The following is a 17,720-nucleotide window of genomic DNA, read 5'->3' as shown; positions in this document are numbered from 1 at the left end:
ACCGGTATTATTCCTCCCAAGCGGGCGGGGGCTGTGGGCGGAGATATCATCTCATAATGCCTCTAGATTGTGCCTGAAGCATCTTTTTTTCTACAGTGTTCCAGATGCCAATCCAGCAGTATCACTACAGAATAACTATCCCAACAGTAAATCCTGCAACACATGACCCGCCCTCATCCTCTGACCCATGAGCTCTTATCCCCATTAGCATAAATCATATCGGTCTGCTGCAGAGTTCAGCAATTAACTCTCAATATGGACTCTTCCTGCTTCCTTTTCCACACACACACACACACACAATGTTGACATTTCACTTTTTAAACTTAATCTGATATAGAATAATACCTATTGTGAAAACCACATTTACAAATTTGCTTTGTCACCAATGTCAAAATTAGGAACACTATTTAAATGATAATTCAAATCCAGGACAGGAATTGTTTCACAAATAAATCTCTTAATTGTTCACCGGTTCAGGTTCTCCATTAAAAGATATTAAAGCTACTGCAAACTTTCATTTTGGGTTGATTTTGGCGGTCCCTGTGGACAAAGGGGGTAGTGTTTCCAAGCACCAGAATCCCGTAAAAAAACCTGTCATTTTACTGCAGCAGGATCCGAGTCTTCCCCGCTCAGTCCCGGTTCTCCCGTGCCACCCTTCCCTCCAGCGGGCCCAGCACTACAGCCAAGGCCCCCAGCAGCCTGGTGTCGGTGCAGCGAGGTAAGCTCTGCCACTGGCTGGAGGAGGAGACGCTGCTGCCGGGCACAGAGCTCTCCTTCTCTCGTCGGAGCTTACGACTGCATGTCGAAGGAGGCAGCGAAGCCGGATCTGGGTCTGTCTGCGGTGGGCTGGTCGCTGCTGGAGGCCCCGCTGCAGTCTGAGCTGAAGGAATCCAACCCGGTGGAACCGCCGACAAGCATTAAGAATAAATATATAGCCCTGAGGGATTCACAAAGGTAAGACTGACTGACTGTAAAAAAAAGGAACAGTCTTTCTACAGCACACAAGCTTGTTTTATTCTTCATGACCATAAGTCCAAGAAATACAGTATTCAAAGACCAAAACAGAGTTTAACATGACCTTGATTTTTAAAGTTCACAGTGACATTTGTTTGCATGATTGATATGTCTACTTGATTGTCCACGTACAAAGCATTGCATATTTCTCGATAAGAGTGAGGTAGAACTGTTTCAGTGTTCACTTGTCAAAAGCGTGAGGTCATTAGTGATACATTCTCTGCGTTTATGCAAATACAACACTGCAATATATAATGAGATGCAGTTTAACAATGACGAGTCCAGAGAGCATTCCTGAGTCCAGAATAAATTCCAGAGAAACTTACCAACATGGGAAGTCAATTGAGGTAAATGTTGAATCACTTCCATCCTACATACAATTCCCAGCAAAACCATGTCTCCATTTGTTTGCCTCTTTCAATTCAAAGCTGAATTGAAATAAAGATTCTGTAAATTTGATGCAGAGACAAATGATTAAATAAGAGTTAAATGAAACACAATACAAAACATTAAAAAATCCATCCAAACTGCAGCAAACCTCTCAAATTTTTAAGGAAACCGATGGTGTACATAATCCCTGAAAGCTGCTGTGAAAAGTATAAACTATGAACTCGGGTTAAACCAAATATTTACTAATACAGACTGGAGCTATGACATTGAACTCAGGCTTTTTGGTCTTCATTAGCTGCACTTTTGGCAACAACACTGTTCTACTATGGAAAAAGGCAGCTACAGAACGGTTCCATAATTAGCTATAAATGCAGTTGACACCCAACGAGGCTCTATAGACACTTCTGAACAAACCTTGTAAAGCCCTTTAGACATGAATCCCACTACATTTTAAAACAGAAAAGCTTCTAACAGGCACAAAAGGTAACTATGATCTGAATCTATATTATGGTAAATGTGTAAGCCTTTCAGGTGAAATATCAATGTCCCCTTGACAAGACTCATTTAAAAGTACATTACGTCGTCAAAATGGAAAAACAAATGCTAGATTTCCTCATGTGTTACGGCTGAGTTTCACAAAAAGACTGCACTGCTTGAGTGAACAGACAGGTCGACTAGTAGAGGTGTGCAAGCAAACGGCAGTATAGTTTACACACTTCTTGCCTGACAAGAGATGTATTGGAAATGTATTATTAATTATTTAGCTAAGAACAGATTTAAATACCAGTGAGGCTTAATGTGGTCCCTTTGAGGAGGAGGAAGATGAAGAGGAGGGACTGTGTGAGGAGGACATGGCACTGAAACCATTTGTTCCTGTCAGAGTTATGTTCTGTGACGCCACAGGAGCAGCTGACTTCTGGGCAAACAGCATTCCTGCAATACAGAGATGAAGTTAAAACAAATAGACATAAAAAAAAAGATGTATTGAATGATTAACTGGTCATATTTGTCGAAATGACCGATTTCAAGGTGAAGTTCAAGGGAGAATTTGAATTCATTAAGTACTTAATATTCAGAAGAATAAAGCCTTTAGTGCTGCAGTCTACACAATAGAGAAACAGATTAAAAACAGTAAAATGAGACAGTAGAATACAAGAGTATTAAAGGAATAATTCAGCATTTTGGAAAATACGCTAATTTGCTTCTTGCTGGGAGTTAGATGAGCATATTGAAACCACTCAGGCTAGCTTAGCTTAGCATACAGAATAGAAGTGGATGGCCTAGCCTAGCACTGTCGAAAGGTAACAAATCCCATTAATTAACAAATTACATATTTGTTTAATACGTACCTAAACAGTGTATAAACAACACATTGTGGAAGGAAGTCACTTCTCCAAGCCATGAAAGAGTCTGGCACACAACCCCCTCTAAAACCACAACTTGTGTTTTTTTACACTGCTTTTGTACGGATTAAAACAAACAAGATACAACATGTTAATCACTGAGGTTTACAGGACATGTTTTATCTTCTGACAGAGCCGGGCTAGCTGTGCAGTCTTTAAACTCAACGCCTGCTTGCTAAACTATTCGTGTAAACCGAGAACTATGAGAGTGAACCGAGATTCTATTATTAAAGTGCGATGTATTGTAAAGTGCAGTCTCACATCTCACAAGAATGAGCGTTGGTTTCGCAATGTACATTAAAATTGACTACAAAGATAACAGAAGATATATATAAATAGATAAAATGAAACTAAATTATAACAAATTTGTAAACAGCAACAGCATCTTCTTTTATTTTATAACACATTAAGGTCAAAACCCTGTTAAAATGTAATTACTCACCTGAGTAAACGGTGCCATTGACCTCCACAGATACACTGATACTGGCTGCTCCATTAGTGGAGATACTCAGAGACAAATCCTGTTTGCTCTCTGTGGGAGAAAAAGAAAATGCTCCAATTTATGGACTTTCCGGAAATCATGTTAAGTGACGACAGGCCATGTATCATCCCAGCGAAGGCCACTCACCATGTCCATTGTTAAGTTTGAGGTTCATGGGGTTGAAGTGAGACGCAAAGGCCAGGAGGTTTTGTTGGAGGGCCTGCTGCATGAGGCGTTGCTGCTCCTCCGCCATCCGCATCATTTTCTTCTCTGGACCATCGGCTGCAGCTCCTCCGGATCCTCGCTCGAGCCTCTCTCTGAACTGCTCCAACGTCACAGCTTGTGCCAGCTGCTGCTGCTGCTGCTGCCCCAGGCCATGGGCAGCCAGAGCCATGGGCAGCCGGCTGGGTAACACAGGGGTTGACATCTCATCTGATCAGTAAAAAAAACACAGCGAAAATTATTTTAAACACGTTGTGTAATTGTCTTGAGACAAGAATGATTTACAAAATAAACAAAATCAGGGATACCAGTTTTCTTACACAGCACACAATGCGTCATACCTGTGTTTCTCTTCAGATTTGCGCTAGCAAATGTATTTAGGCCGTTGTGTCCAGTCGGGGTGGTTTGCATGGTGGGTGAAGAGAGGAGGGCATGTGAAGCGGAGCTCGGGGAGGTAGAGTAGCGGTATAAGCTGTTGGTGTAGCTGGGACGCCGACCTTCTCTGCGATTACTGTCGATGGCAGCCTGCAGCTCTCCTGGAGAACTCAGACCCTTCTTCTCACACTCAAACGGGTAAAGGTACTTCATATACCTGCAAAAGACATTTCTAATTTGTCAATTGATCTGGTGCAAACCAGCCCTACATTAAAATAAAGATAAGCTGGGTGTACAAGATCAAACGTTTAATGTATCCATGACATAGATTCCCTTTTCACTTCAAAGAAATGTTTACTACTACTACTAGATAATAAAATAATTTCTCAAAACGTAGTCAATGTCTCTCATATAAGGTTGAAAATATATGGATATTTATTAATGTGATAAACTGAATACTGTAATGCAATAATTACTAAAGGCCACCCACATGGCATACAAATACATCTAATTTATTTGTCAATATCATAATAATTATTGTTCAATCAATTGAAAATAGTATAACCAATGTTAAATAATTACTTCAATCATTTCAGGATATTACATTTTAAACCATTTAAAGAGACTTTAAATTCACATTTACTTCTTCATACTGGAGCACATCGTATTCTTTCGATTGTTCTTGAAGTCAACGCAACAGTTTCTGGGCTTTTCTGATAAAAATGAGAAAGACACGTACTGGGTGCGGAGAGTGAAGGCTGCGCTGGTGATGGATGTGGGGAGGTTGAGACCTTTGGTGATCTCCCTCCAGATCTTCTTGTTAATAACCTCCACTAGGCCTCCCTTCTCTGTCACAAGCTTATAAAGCTTGTACAGGTCCAGCACCTGCTTCGCCATGATGGGGATGCGGTTCACAGGAGTTCCTGAATGAGTGAGAGTAGGACACAGACATTCTTTAAATCCAATGAAATGGGTTTATTGTCTTTGAATTCTACTTCTGAGAAGTTGGCATGCAATAAGATAAGAGGCCAAAGGTAAACAAGAACAACATACTCTCATTTACGCCCCTTAGTCTCTGAGGTTAATGTTAAGTAATATGGCTTAGCATGTATAATCTGCGTGGATAGACTTCTCTAATGAAGCTTATTTCAGATGGGTGGGGGTGGGGACAATTCCACAGCAGCTCTGTTGCTGCATTGATTTGAGCGCAGGGGGGGAGGGTGATTTTAGAGCCAGCAGTGGCTGCCAATCACAGGGTTGACAGCTAACCCATGCAATCCCTACTTGAAGTAAAGCCAATTAAGCAAGGAGGCTAACAGCAATTGTAGAAACAAGGTGCTTAAGATAATGTCACAAACATTTTCTGTTACCATGACCTCCGTGGACATGAGTAAACATTGCAGACAGACTGAATCTACTTCTGTTTGACTAGGATTTGTTTTCATTTGACCAAATTTATCTGCTTTTAACACCAGTTAAGACAGTGACGAAAATATGTTAACCAATTAAGAATTAAATCCATCAGTTGTATATGGAATTTAAAGTGAATGTTATTAAAACTAGCGCGTGTTGTTGCATTCACTTGCAGTAATTTCTCAATATACCAGAAAGATGTCCCATAGCTACTCACAAAAACAAAAGGATTTGAACAGGCTCCAACTCTGAATCTTACCACGTTTCTGCATAAAGACAAAGAGTTGATCAAGGAACTCCTTCCGTTGTGGGTCATTATCCAGTTCATATAGCTGGAAGTTAAAAAATAAAAAAAGAACAACAAGCGAACCACCTTTTACTCTGCGATTACTTCAGCCATTTTCTCATTTACATGCATCCACTAAATCTTCTTACCTTGGCAAAGTCCCTGGATGGTTCTCCTCTTAATTTTCCTCCTTCGTTTTCCTCAGCCCAGATAGCATTTCCTCTCTGTAAATACACACATACAGAGGAACATTAGTCAAATGTGAGTCCTCCAGATTGTCCCGCTTGTGCATTATATGATGAGTTTAATGGAGAGAGCATGGCAAAAACACTGGCAAGTTTTGTTAGTAATTCCCAATTGCTTATTTCAGACTAAAACAGATATGCACAATGGATGGTGTTACTGTGTGCGTGTATATACAGTATATATATATATATATATATATATATATATATACACACACACACACACGCACTATATAAACACTCTCAGGTGTGATAGCATTTCTATATAAAGCTTCTCTTTATTTGTCACATTTTCCTCAAGGACTCTGGACTTTGTGCTTCTCACCTCATGTGTCCAAGCCTACTTTTTTCCCAGCACTGAAACCACTGTTTACCGACAGTGAGACGGTAAACAGCTGGTGTTGTGTACAATTTAAGGCATACTATACTACATCGCATTGTGTATTCTATGCTATATTACTGTACTATACCATATACACTGTGTATATCATATAATTGAACTGCATTTCAACTTATATCATATTGTATATACCATGCTATATTTGTAAATGCAGGGTTTTTAAAAACATGTTGTCTGACTGGAGTCTGGTGGCTTTGAGGAGAGCATATTAATTGTATGTTTGTATGTCACATAGCCATGCGCCAGAAATGGGGCAACAACTAGCTTATCCAACTGGATCTCATATTTCCATCACTGCTGATCGGAGCTGGAGCCGATAAACCCCTGTGACTACTGCAGAGTCATTAATAGCAATTGTAACCTTTCCCACTAAAAGACAAAAGCCAGATGTTAGTGGGTGTAAGTGGGTTTTTGTCAAGTGGGAAAGGGGCTTTGTTTTGCTGACTTTGCAGCTACTAATCACACCTGTGTCACTTCACTTATACTGAACTGGAAGTTTACAGTAAATACTGGATGTGTACTGGATGCCTTACAATTTTGAGTTTGCTCTTGTTTCTCGTGTTATTTTATATACTTTTAATTATTTTTCTTTTCTCTATTTATTTACTTATATTTCTCAAAGGGGGTGTCCGTTTAAAGCGGGGCACTGTAAAAAAAGATGAATGAAAGGTCTCACGCTCATTAGATAGTTTCCTGTGACATGTTATTCCTCCATAAACTCCCCCTTTACATGGCAGTTAAAGGTTAAAAATGTGAGTGGAGGGCAGTGTGTGCAACTGTGTGGAAAAGCCTGCTGAGATGTTATTGCTACATATAATTCTAACGCAGATGTTCCCCCTCAGCCCCATCAGAGATCATTTGAATATATTTGAAACCATCACATTTTAACAATTTATCCATTATGTTCAGCCAACTGTTTCAACCATTTATACAATACTTTCATCCAACTGTTTCTTTCACACATTCTAAATCACAACACAGGTTATACAGCTGACTGATGAAGATATACTGCATTTTCTAAACAGATTTTTTTTTTTTTTTACTTAATTTAATTTCTACCAATAAATACAGAAGTAAGTTGCTCCTTGGGCTGGGAATCATTGTTTTAATGGACCCCTGTAAACACCAACATTTCCTCTGTAAAAAAAAAAAATTCTATTCCTGTTTTTATTTGTTGAACAATATGTAACTGTTTCGACTTTACACATACAACTGCCTCTGTGGTGGCACAGCTGTTGACACATCTAATGGCTTCAGCTTAGAAATGTCTGATAAAAGGACTTCTGCTCCCCCAGCAGAGAGCTTATTGAGGTGAAGGTAGATAAACATCCCAGTCTTTTCACCATGAAATGGAAATAAAACCCTTCCCCCCTCTTATTGATGAGCAAGTGAGACCTACTGTGGCTCTATTAACAAAGAGCTTTCAGTTAATTGCTCACACATTTTTCACACATTCAGCCATGGGAATCCTGATAGTATTCAGTATGTAGGTCAGGAAAAGGTTTCTTTTGTTTTGTTAAAAAAAGGCTTGTTGTTATTGTGTTTTAAATATTCCAAATTACAAATTATCCGGTTAATGCATATTACTAAACACACAAAGTAGTTCTCTAAAGGTATGTCTGTTCAACCAGTCAAGATAAAAAAATACAACCCAAATAAATGACACTTTATGTGGAATGCCCCCAAGAAATACGGAAGCTGCCTTTTATAATGAGCTTCATTAAAATCATTCAGCTGCTCCAGCAGAGCAGACATACATATCACTCTCGTAATGTCAATGTGACCACAGGGGGATCAAAAGTTGAATCCAAATTAAATTATTGGGCCTTTAGTCAACCCGAACAAGTCAAGACAAAGTATCTGGCCCCTTGCTGTGCGGTGAACTGGGACTGAGAGCAAACAGGGGCCCTTTTCCCCGCCCATGAGACAAGTAAGGGTGTACATTGAGACCGCACACAAGGAGTGAACAATGGCTGCCCCGCATGGTGAGGCTTGTACAACATGTCCACATCTTCAAAGATGTGTAATTAATGAAATTAATGAAAGAAAAAGCTAAAGAAGTTCGAGAGGGAGCTGATTTTAGGATGGAAAGAGGGTAACAAGAGTCAATCTTTACAATCATTTCAACCAGCCACCATTAACTTGCAAGAAGAACCCATTTCAAGCTAACAAAGTGAACATATTTACGTGCATGTCACAAAAACAGCTTCATGCAAACCACTGAAGGAGTCCTGTTTTCAAATTCAAACCCAACAATACCAAAACAAACACAAATGCCATTTAACAAAAGCTTGCTAAGCTCAATAATGTTTCCTACAAACTAGTTGGCAATGATAAAGAAAAATAGAATGCTTTAGATAAACTGAACACATAGGAAAATAGGATCAAGTTAAACTCAAATGGGTCAAAGCAAACGCCTCTCAAACATTTGTTTAAATGATAAATGATGGTAGAGAGGTTTCCTGTGCTTTAAGCGAGCTAAACACAGAATCCAAACTGTGTCTCACACACACACAGTTAAGTTCTTTTTACAACTCGTCGCTCTGTTGTGTGCTGGTTTGACAAAAGGAAATGCAATTATCTGGCCATATAATCTATTGATTACTTGCAGTTGAAAAAGGCTGCCATTAAGTGTTGCCAAGCGACGGCTAAATTATGCGAACCTATCCACTGAGCTACGTCAGCAATGAGGTTCCTGAACGAGCGAGTCGTTTTAAAAGAGACGACACATTATTTAAACTATTAGAGAACCAGTAACTCTTCCCTCCACGTGTTACTTGGACCAAAACACAGGCAACAGAGAGGAAAGAGAAAATATGACATATCTCTAAATAATGAACATGAAATGTGTAAAACTGATAACATATACCAACAGCCCATTCTGCTCCACTGGAAGTATACTGTAAGCAAACTTTATGGGTAGCTGTTTGCTGGTATACTGTGAGGCACTAACCCAGCTGTCCTTCTGGCCACAGGCCTCATTAATCATAATGTATTGTATTGAAGTGGGGCCTTTTTAAGGGTAACGCACACATACACACACAGAATCTCTGAAGGGACCCTCTGTTTACAGTAGTCAAACATATCTGTTGGAAAGCACTCGTAAATACTAACTTTGGGTTTAAAAGGAGAGCTGTCTGATACGATGAGAAAAGGGTTAATTACTAAAGGGATTTCTGGGTAAAGAGGCAATTCCTTACATCAATTAACCCTTGAAGCCAACCTTGGCCATTAATACACGCTTGAGGCCATTTCATTAATCCTTTGCTCTCATTTTGACTTCATCTCTGTGAGGCCTGAACCAGTGGCTTTGAACAGTTAGGATTGGACCACAGCCAAGACCAATTAGCTCGGCCAGTGGCTGGGGTCACTTTCTCCAAGAGTGTGAGAAATGAGGTGCAGCGTAGCAGAAGGAGAGATCTCTGGCCTGGCCAGTAATTAAACACTACCAAGTTCGGGCATCTTGCCAAAAGGAGACGCTCCTTCACCCCACATGCGAGAGGACAGGAGGACTCTCAGCAGGAAGAAGTCAACAATTAATAATAAGAGTTAGAACACACACCAGCAAACAGGGAGAGACACAGATGTTCAGTTCTTGAATTGAGGCTCTGGCTACTTCAAAATGAAGTTATAATCACTTTAACATATCTAAGAGTGGACAGAGATATTACAATGGGATTTGTATATGTAATTTATGAGAGGAAGCGTTCACTATGAAAGATGGTAAACAAAACAGCGAAGAAAAACAATATGGCTAACTTAGATAACTTACTTGTTTCAATGACTCGTCATAGCCCCAGTCAGCGAAGCCATTGGGTGACGTGAAGTTTTGTTGGCCTGCAGGAGACAGAAGCTCCTTCTCCTCATGCTCCTGTTTTATTGCTAAAGGCGGAGACTCTGACATTTGCTTCACAGCAGACGAGAGAGGTGTGGAGTACGGAGTGAAAGGGAAGCCTGCAACCTGCTGGAGTCCAGGCTTCTTCACTTGCTGATGAGGCCCGTCCCCCACATCCTCCTCCTCCTCCTCATCATCATCGTCTTCCTCCACCTCGTCGTTCTCTTCAGGCTTCACCATTTCCTGTTCCTCCTCATCAGAGTCTTCATCTTCCTCATCTGGATCTATTCTGCTGAGATGGCTTTTCAAAGCTTGTTGAGCTGCTTGATAAGTCTGTCCACCTGCTTTGCCAAATAATGCAGATTCTAGTCTGGAGCCAGAGGCTCTGGCTGCAGCAGCGTGTTGAGCAAACAAGAGCTGGGCGTGGAGAAGATGTTTCTCTTGCAGGTTCATCTCCAGTTTAGCCCCATGTTGTCTCTGCAGCTGCTCCATCACCGCCTCCAGCTTCACCCCAGCATTGCTGGACTGTGGACACCCAGCTGAACTGCCCTCCTCGGAGAAGTTTGACTACGGACAAAAAACAAAACAAATTTAAATCACCAACTTAATGAGAAAATGTTTGATTTTGTGTTTTTGCTTTTATACTACAAAAGATTATCCAAAGTTAGAAATAAAAGAAACAGCATTCAACAAGTATAAGAAGGCTAAAAGAGACAAATGAACCTAATGTGTTGATTAAATACTACGTATATTGTCTGAATAAAGTTATACATATTTGTTTTGGAATACAAAACAATATAATGTAAGTCTTATAAAGGGAAACTTTTAAAAAAGAAGCTGTCTGGAACTCAAGTGAGACAAAGCTTAATGGCTTGAGACAATAATTACATTCATTTAGTTGAGAATAATTTAGTAGCAGGATAAAAGAATGCTTCTCACTAAGACTTTATGTGTCCTCGCTTTTGTTAAAAGCTACTTAAATATGAAAGGATTAGGGTTAGGTTATTTCACAAAGTTTTTTTCGGTTTTTAAATGGAAAATTAATTATTCCACAGTGCGGCTAATGTGAAAACAAGGCCTACACTAATAAGCATGGAAAACGCTTAACCTAATTCCAAAATAAAGCGAAATTAAGTCTATGAAGGTCAAATGGTCCTGAAAAAGTCTAGATTAATCGCCATTTGCTTTGTTACTGTAACAAACACGAGCAGGAGCGTTACCAGAGAGTCGTCGACACTCACCATTTGCGCCTTTGAGTAATCCATCATCGCCAACAGGTCTTATATCTAGTTTTTCCTTCTTGCTTCCGGCAGAAATAAATCGCATCGCATGATCAGTTTCTTTTTAACGGAAGAAAAGATTCCTCTGATCAAATGTGATTTAAAAGCCCCCGTTGTTCGGAGGCCTGAGTGTTCGGAGCTAGAACTGGAGGAGGGGTAAAACTGCTCTGCGCTTTACCTCCCTGGTCACTGCGCATGGAAACTCAAACATCTTTGATTGTCTTTGGCTGAGTGGCCTACACCCCCAACTCGCATGAATGAAAGGCCCGCCCCGTGCGTAAAGCTCGTAAAGTGGGTTTTCTTTCTGGCATATCTGTGGAACTTTACCCACCCACTTCACAAAGATATCCCACCCACTGCTATTATCCTACTGGTTATTGAGACAACACGATCTTTACTTAAAAAATATGAAGAAAAAAAACATTTTAGTCTGGAGCTGCTTCATTCACGTTGTAACTGGGTCTGACCTCAACTGCCACAGGACACGTTTTCCCCCTCCACCGCTAAATCAGTTACATTTCACGGCAGAAACATGTTAATTCAGTCTATAAAGTCATAGTTCAGTAGTCATTGTGCTTTTTTTTTTTTTTTGGAGGCAGGATTAGGAACATTTCACAAAAGGTGTATAAAAGAAGCCGGCAAAGGTCATCTGTTGGAGGTACTGTAACGAAATGTCCATTTTCATCTCGGTCATGGTGGTACCGTCAATGTATGTGCTGCAGTCAGATCAACTTTATCACTCAGTATTAAATGGTTTCAATGAGCTCAAACAACAAATGGGGCTTCTGACTTTTGCTTGGCAACAAAAACTATTTTAACTGTAACTTGGGGAACATCTCACTTTGTTACCAAGAGCAGCCCAATATGTGATATAGTACTGGAACCTTGCTTATAGTAACGCCTCTATATAAAACCCAAGGTAGATGCTGTTGGTGGATCAAAAGGTTTAGAATAAACTACTTTTTGATGTCAAGAATTCAATTCATACTTTCATTCAGCTCAAGATGTCTTTTTCTCAGTGTTAGGCAGACACTTTACTTAAAATGAGAAATAAATCACATAATTCATTAACACAAGCTTTTAAATGGTGAATTATTGTAATTGAAAAGGGCAAAACATACTAAACTAATTCCCCTCAAATAAGTACAATTTGACTCAAAGTGGCCTCATAGCAGGAGCAGAATCGTGACTAATTTAATTAGCAGTTACCCCTCTATTTTTCCTGGTTGTCTTCACATTCATGTTTTTTTTTTCTCCATGCCACGAGTTCGGACCAGTGGCTCAGAAATCTACTTGCCCAAAGTACATTTTTAATTGCCCCTTTAAAAACATTTGAACTATCAGCAGTTATCAAATAAAGGCCACGGTTATTTGTCATGTTTAATCCTTAAGTAATCAATCTGGAGTTTCACCCAAATCCTCTGATGCCTCCCAACAAACATCCTGTTTCCAATATAGTTTAAGTGCTTGCCTGCACTTCAGCTCATAAACTTTCTTTACCAGCCGCCATTTTCTCTTGACTGCCTGATTGGAATTGCACATGTGCAACTCAACAGAAGGAAGCAAGATGGCTCACTCCTTAGCTATTTCTATCATCAGATCTGGAGAAAAACTGAGTTTAATTATGTTTTACCACTTGCCTGATCGAGCAACTCAGTTGCTAGATTTACTAGCCCAACGTGGCATTTTAGTTACCACATGCAAGTGGACAATCCTTATTGTTGAGCCCTGAATGGTACAGATTTATGCATTTATGATTTATATGTTGAAGTTGGCGAAAATAGCTTGCTTTATCAAGTAATTGTTTTCCAAGGACACTAGAGCTTCCAGGCATCAAACACATTTAAATACCTTTGACTTGTTAATATCCCATTAAACTGCACTACAGTTTTGCCAAATAGCAGAAAATACTCACAGTAAAGAAAAAAAGCTCTGAAATATTTACTTAAATCAGGTTATTTCAACAACAAAAAATAAAAATTGTACAATTGAGTACATCTTTTGTTTTAGTTTGACACAGGTATTTTTTGTTCATCCCAATAAAAAGTATCATTCATGGTAGTAATAATAATAATACTAAGCACAACATTCCAATATTCTTTATCTTTTAAATCCTGAAATGTCCATGAACTGCAAGTATTTCGTACTGTCCCAATCTTGTAAAAAAATAATTTAAGTTGTCATATTTAGTATGTCTAGGGGCAATATTCCATTTATATATATTGATGTAATAAAATTACATGAACACGTTTATTTTACAAGCATGTACATTTTCCGTGAAATTAAAACAGATGTAATGTAGATTGAATACAGTAAGATGATTTTTACATTCATGTGAAAACGCTGCTCCCTGGTGGCAAAATGTAACTCTCACAAGAATGTCCAGACACACAGACACGAACCACACAAGTGACGCTGTGCTTTCCATTTAAACAACTTAGAATTAACTGAGTGTATTGTTTCAAACTATTTAAAATATCACAAAATACTTGCGAACACTCAATAAAGATACACTTTCCTTTATCATGTTCATCAATATTTTACAAGCAAAAGAACTTCATAAAGGCCAAATTAAATATCACACGCATCATAAGAGGCAAACAGCTAAGTACAAGGGTTCTGTGTCCTGGGGATATCCACCGTCATTTGGTCTGAAACAAAACAAACAACATTTCGGTTAGATTGCCGCCCAATGACCAACCTGATGTGGGAAAAACACACATGACTGATCAGAGAACACCATTACCTTCTAATCTATACTTTGTCAATGCCGAGCTCTTCAGGTGTCGGGATGCTGAGCTCGTCTAATGTTGGCTTCAGCTCTTGGATCAGATACGGGTAGATGTCTTTATGAGGACCCGATTTATCCTGAGGAAATGGCAAATATTAAAACACATCAATCATTAACTTATGACGATTAATAAGCAAAGATGCTGATTGGCAACATTCCCCCGAAAAAAATATTACCAAGCTCAGGAGGGGCTCTTTTTCCTCTTACCTTCACAGCTTCCAAAATTCGGATGGCGCTGGCCAAGTCGTCTAACCTCCGACAGGCTCTCAGTGCTGCCTCGAGAATCTTTGGCTCAGGTACCAGATCGTAACCGATTAATGTGTTCATCCCTGAAAGAAGAAATTACATCTCTTAAATTGGAGAACAGAGACAGATTTGAACACTTTTACTTCATTTTCTCTGTGGCTTGAAAGGATAAGGCTGGCGATATTCTATATTTTTACACTAGGAGTACCTACTGAACAATTTCCACAAGTATCTGGTCTCATCATTTGTCACCTCATAATGAGCTTTTCACTGTTTCGCTTTTTTCTATAACTCAAAACATTTCTTCTGTTGTGCTTTTTTAAAACACTGCACAACTGTTAAAATTGCTTTGTAACAGGATTAATTATTCTCTGGAAAGCTATCACAGCGACAATGATCTTATAGTGAGGTAAACAGTATAAATACAGTCTTCATATTACAAAATAATTACCAGAAGTGTGCGCTTGCACACATTCTTCACACAGTGCAGTTCTCTGTCTGAGTGTGGCCTTAACCAAGAATGATGCTCTGAATATCAAACAGAGAACCTTTCAATGACAAAACAAATTGGCACCGGTATTGAAAACGTCCCAATAAAACCTGGCCCTGGTATTGAATGTAGACGGAGCTTTTCACCCCCGTTAAGTTATCATGGCAACACTGATCCCATTTACAGACAGATCAGCTATGTCACCCATTCAAAATTCAGTGCACATTTTATGGAAAATATAATTTGCATACTAGTTCAATAAAAAATGTTAGGTTAACCGTGTTTGCATTTTTGTAATGTTACTACGATACAGTTTATAGTGTACTTCCTGAAAGTAATATCCCGTGAGGGAACAAAAGAAAATCGAATCTACAATCTCATCACAGTAATGCAACTTCCTCATGTTAAGACCTGCGATGACGGCGACGACCGTTGGACCTTATGTATTGAGTCTTTAAGTCTCAATACATACATGAGTCTTAAATCATTGTCTGACATCTATAAACATACCTTTTCTCAGCTCCCATGCGTCAATGTCTTGCTTGTTGAAATAGGTGACCCAGCGGGCATCAAACTCCTCATCTGTCTCTTGCTTCCCATGAGAGTAACACCTCGAGGCCAAAAGAGCTGCATGACGAAAACACAACTTTTAGATGGACGAGCGATTCACCAATAAAATGCAGCATTTACAATGGCGCCTAGTGTCAGGTAATGAAGGACAAGAAACAGTCAAGGGTGTGTTCTCTACAGTGAGTAAGGACAAGTGCAGTCTAGTAATGTAATGCATCTGGATCATTGTCAATGTCCTGATATGACCTACCTACTGCACCCACCAGCTGGAACACACACTGGCAACCAGGAAGTTTGTATTTCTGCTATAGTTAACGTTAGTTCTCGTAATATATTGAAGAGACTGTGGGAATCAGACGATTGGCATTTAGTTTACATAACGTAAGCTGTAATAATAGCTACATCTAACGTTACAGCTACATCTAACGTTACAGCTGCACTTCCCTGACAAAGATAATGTAGCTAAGTTTCGGCTTACATATAGAGTTAACCTACGTGTTTCCTGTCTTTTACCAAACTATAAGTTGATGTAAAGAGCACACTGGCGACTAGCAGTTAGCTAATTTGCAGAACACATTTAATTAACTAACCTAGTTAGCATGCTAGCGACTAGCATCAGCAGCAGAAACACAGGCCCCATTTGGAGCCTCTGAACCGGGTCATGACAAGGACACAGACACCAACGAGCTCAACACGGAGACGTTTTCAGAACAGCACACATCCGGGTTTTAAGGGTATTAGTAGTATTGGTCACAAGTCTACATAGTTTGACTGAAACACATACACGTTTAACAGTTAGGCGCGTTATTATACGTGATAAGATACACCGGCTAAGCTGCTAAGCTAATACCAGTTAACGTCAGCCATGAGCCGACAGCCACACAGGATTTCCGTATGAACTTCGCCCAGTCAGCTTCAGGAGCAACCAAATTAACAAAATAACATTCAGAGGTGAACACATACCTTTGCACCCTGGTTTCGTTCGGGTTAAACTCCGGACCCCGGAGACAGATAGTCGGACGGCGGTTCTGAACATGATGTGGGACAGCCGGCTAACACGACACGAACCGGTGAGATTTTGAAAGACGGAGCTAGCGCTCAGTTTCCTAGACTGTTACGTACGCGATCTCCGTTCTGCGCATGTGCAGACTGCAGAGGTTCTGATCTGATTTTGACTCAGAAATACTGTAATACAATGAAGTGACTTGCCTTTTTTAAATATTTGTTCTCACAATATTTTCAGAAGAGTTGCCCCAAAGGGAAACTGGCTCAACATGTTCATACATATATTATTATTCTCACTGTTTACATACATGTATAGACCCAATTAATATAATTATGACATTACTTGTGAATAAAATGTGCTGTAATTATCTTACATATGACCCCAATTATTATTACTACACACACTAGTACCGACACCAATGTTAGATTTATTTATCTTTTGGGTCTCTTATAGGATATATTCTGTCAGGAGGAAAATGAGAGAATTGGAGTTAAATAGACCCAAAGCTTGTGATGTTGGATACTATTTTTCAGTTTCACTGTGTTGCATTCCACTATAACACAGAACATAAGGTCTGCCAGATGACATGTTTTGGAGGACAGATTTCACCCCAAAACACAACAAACTTGGATCAAAATTAGATGACGGTAATGTGCGTAAAATAGGTTTGTTTCTGTTAAAATTTCCAGATTTAGTTTAAACTGATTCTACCTTATGGGATTTTATTCAAATAAAAGATGTGTACACACTCTCCAATACAGAACAAAACATCAAAGTTGAAATGCAGTTAATTTATTTAAGTGTTATATCTGTAAAAAGGGACAGCATCATTAGGAAAAGAAATCCTCAACCAAAACATTCTGGTCCTATCATGACAATGTACATGATTTCCCTCCAAAAGTAGAAAACAGAATAATGATACAAACCTTGATGTTTATATTTACAATGATATGACCAACCTTGCACATTTATTGTTACAAATCATTCAAAGTATCCCCTTTATTCATTCTCAGTGGAGCTGTGTACTGACGCAAATTGTAGATTATGAATTGAGAGAAAGTCTCTCGCTTTTGACTTCGGAGGCAAAGGAAATTGTCCACTCTAAGAGCAAACAATTGTACATTAAAATATAAAAGTTGAAATTCAGAGGTGTTTGATATTTTAGGCAAATAAAATAACGCTCAGTTCCAGCCAAATATAATATATAAGACATATAGTATATGTTCATTTTATGATCTTTCACATGCTGTAGTCAAACGTTCATGGAGAACAT

General features: G+C 39.3%; 2 protein-coding genes across 2 annotated transcripts; both read right to left on the bottom strand.

Annotated features, from left to right (window-relative positions):
- Positions 1–2,197: 2,197 nt before the first annotated feature.
- On the bottom strand, positions 2,198–11,332 carry LOC142947604 (AT-rich interactive domain-containing protein 3A-like). The gene is made up of 9 exons (XM_076089280.1): positions 11,306–11,332; positions 10,002–10,631; positions 5,734–5,808; positions 5,558–5,630; positions 4,625–4,808; positions 3,852–4,102; positions 3,436–3,720; positions 3,250–3,339; positions 2,198–2,337 (listed from the first exon to the last, which is right to left on the bottom strand). Exons 1-9 carry the CDS (start codon positions 11,330–11,332, stop codon positions 2,198–2,200), a joined length of 1,755 nt encoding a protein of 584 aa, XP_075945395.1.
- Positions 11,333–13,270: 1,938 nt separating this feature from the next.
- Positions 13,271–16,563, bottom strand: LOC142947605 (cytochrome c oxidase subunit 5A, mitochondrial-like). The gene is made up of 5 exons (XM_076089281.1): positions 16,405–16,563; positions 15,382–15,498; positions 14,343–14,464; positions 14,091–14,212; positions 13,271–13,995 (listed from the first exon to the last, which is right to left on the bottom strand). Exons 1-4 carry the CDS (start codon positions 16,475–16,477, stop codon positions 14,099–14,101), a joined length of 426 nt encoding a protein of 141 aa, XP_075945396.1. The 5' UTR covers positions 16,478–16,563; the 3' UTR covers positions 13,271–13,995; positions 14,091–14,098.
- Positions 16,564–17,720: the final 1,157 nt, after the last annotated feature.

The sequence above is a fragment of the Anarhichas minor genome, unplaced genomic scaffold (assembly GCF_050575085.1).
Source record: "Anarhichas minor isolate MPS153535 unplaced genomic scaffold, ASM5057508v1 ptg000011l, whole genome shotgun sequence".
Taxonomy (NCBI): Eukaryota; Metazoa; Chordata; class Actinopteri; order Perciformes; family Anarhichadidae; genus Anarhichas; species Anarhichas minor.
Note: the sequence above shows the minus strand (reverse complement) of the source record. Positions and strands in the feature narration are given on the sequence as shown.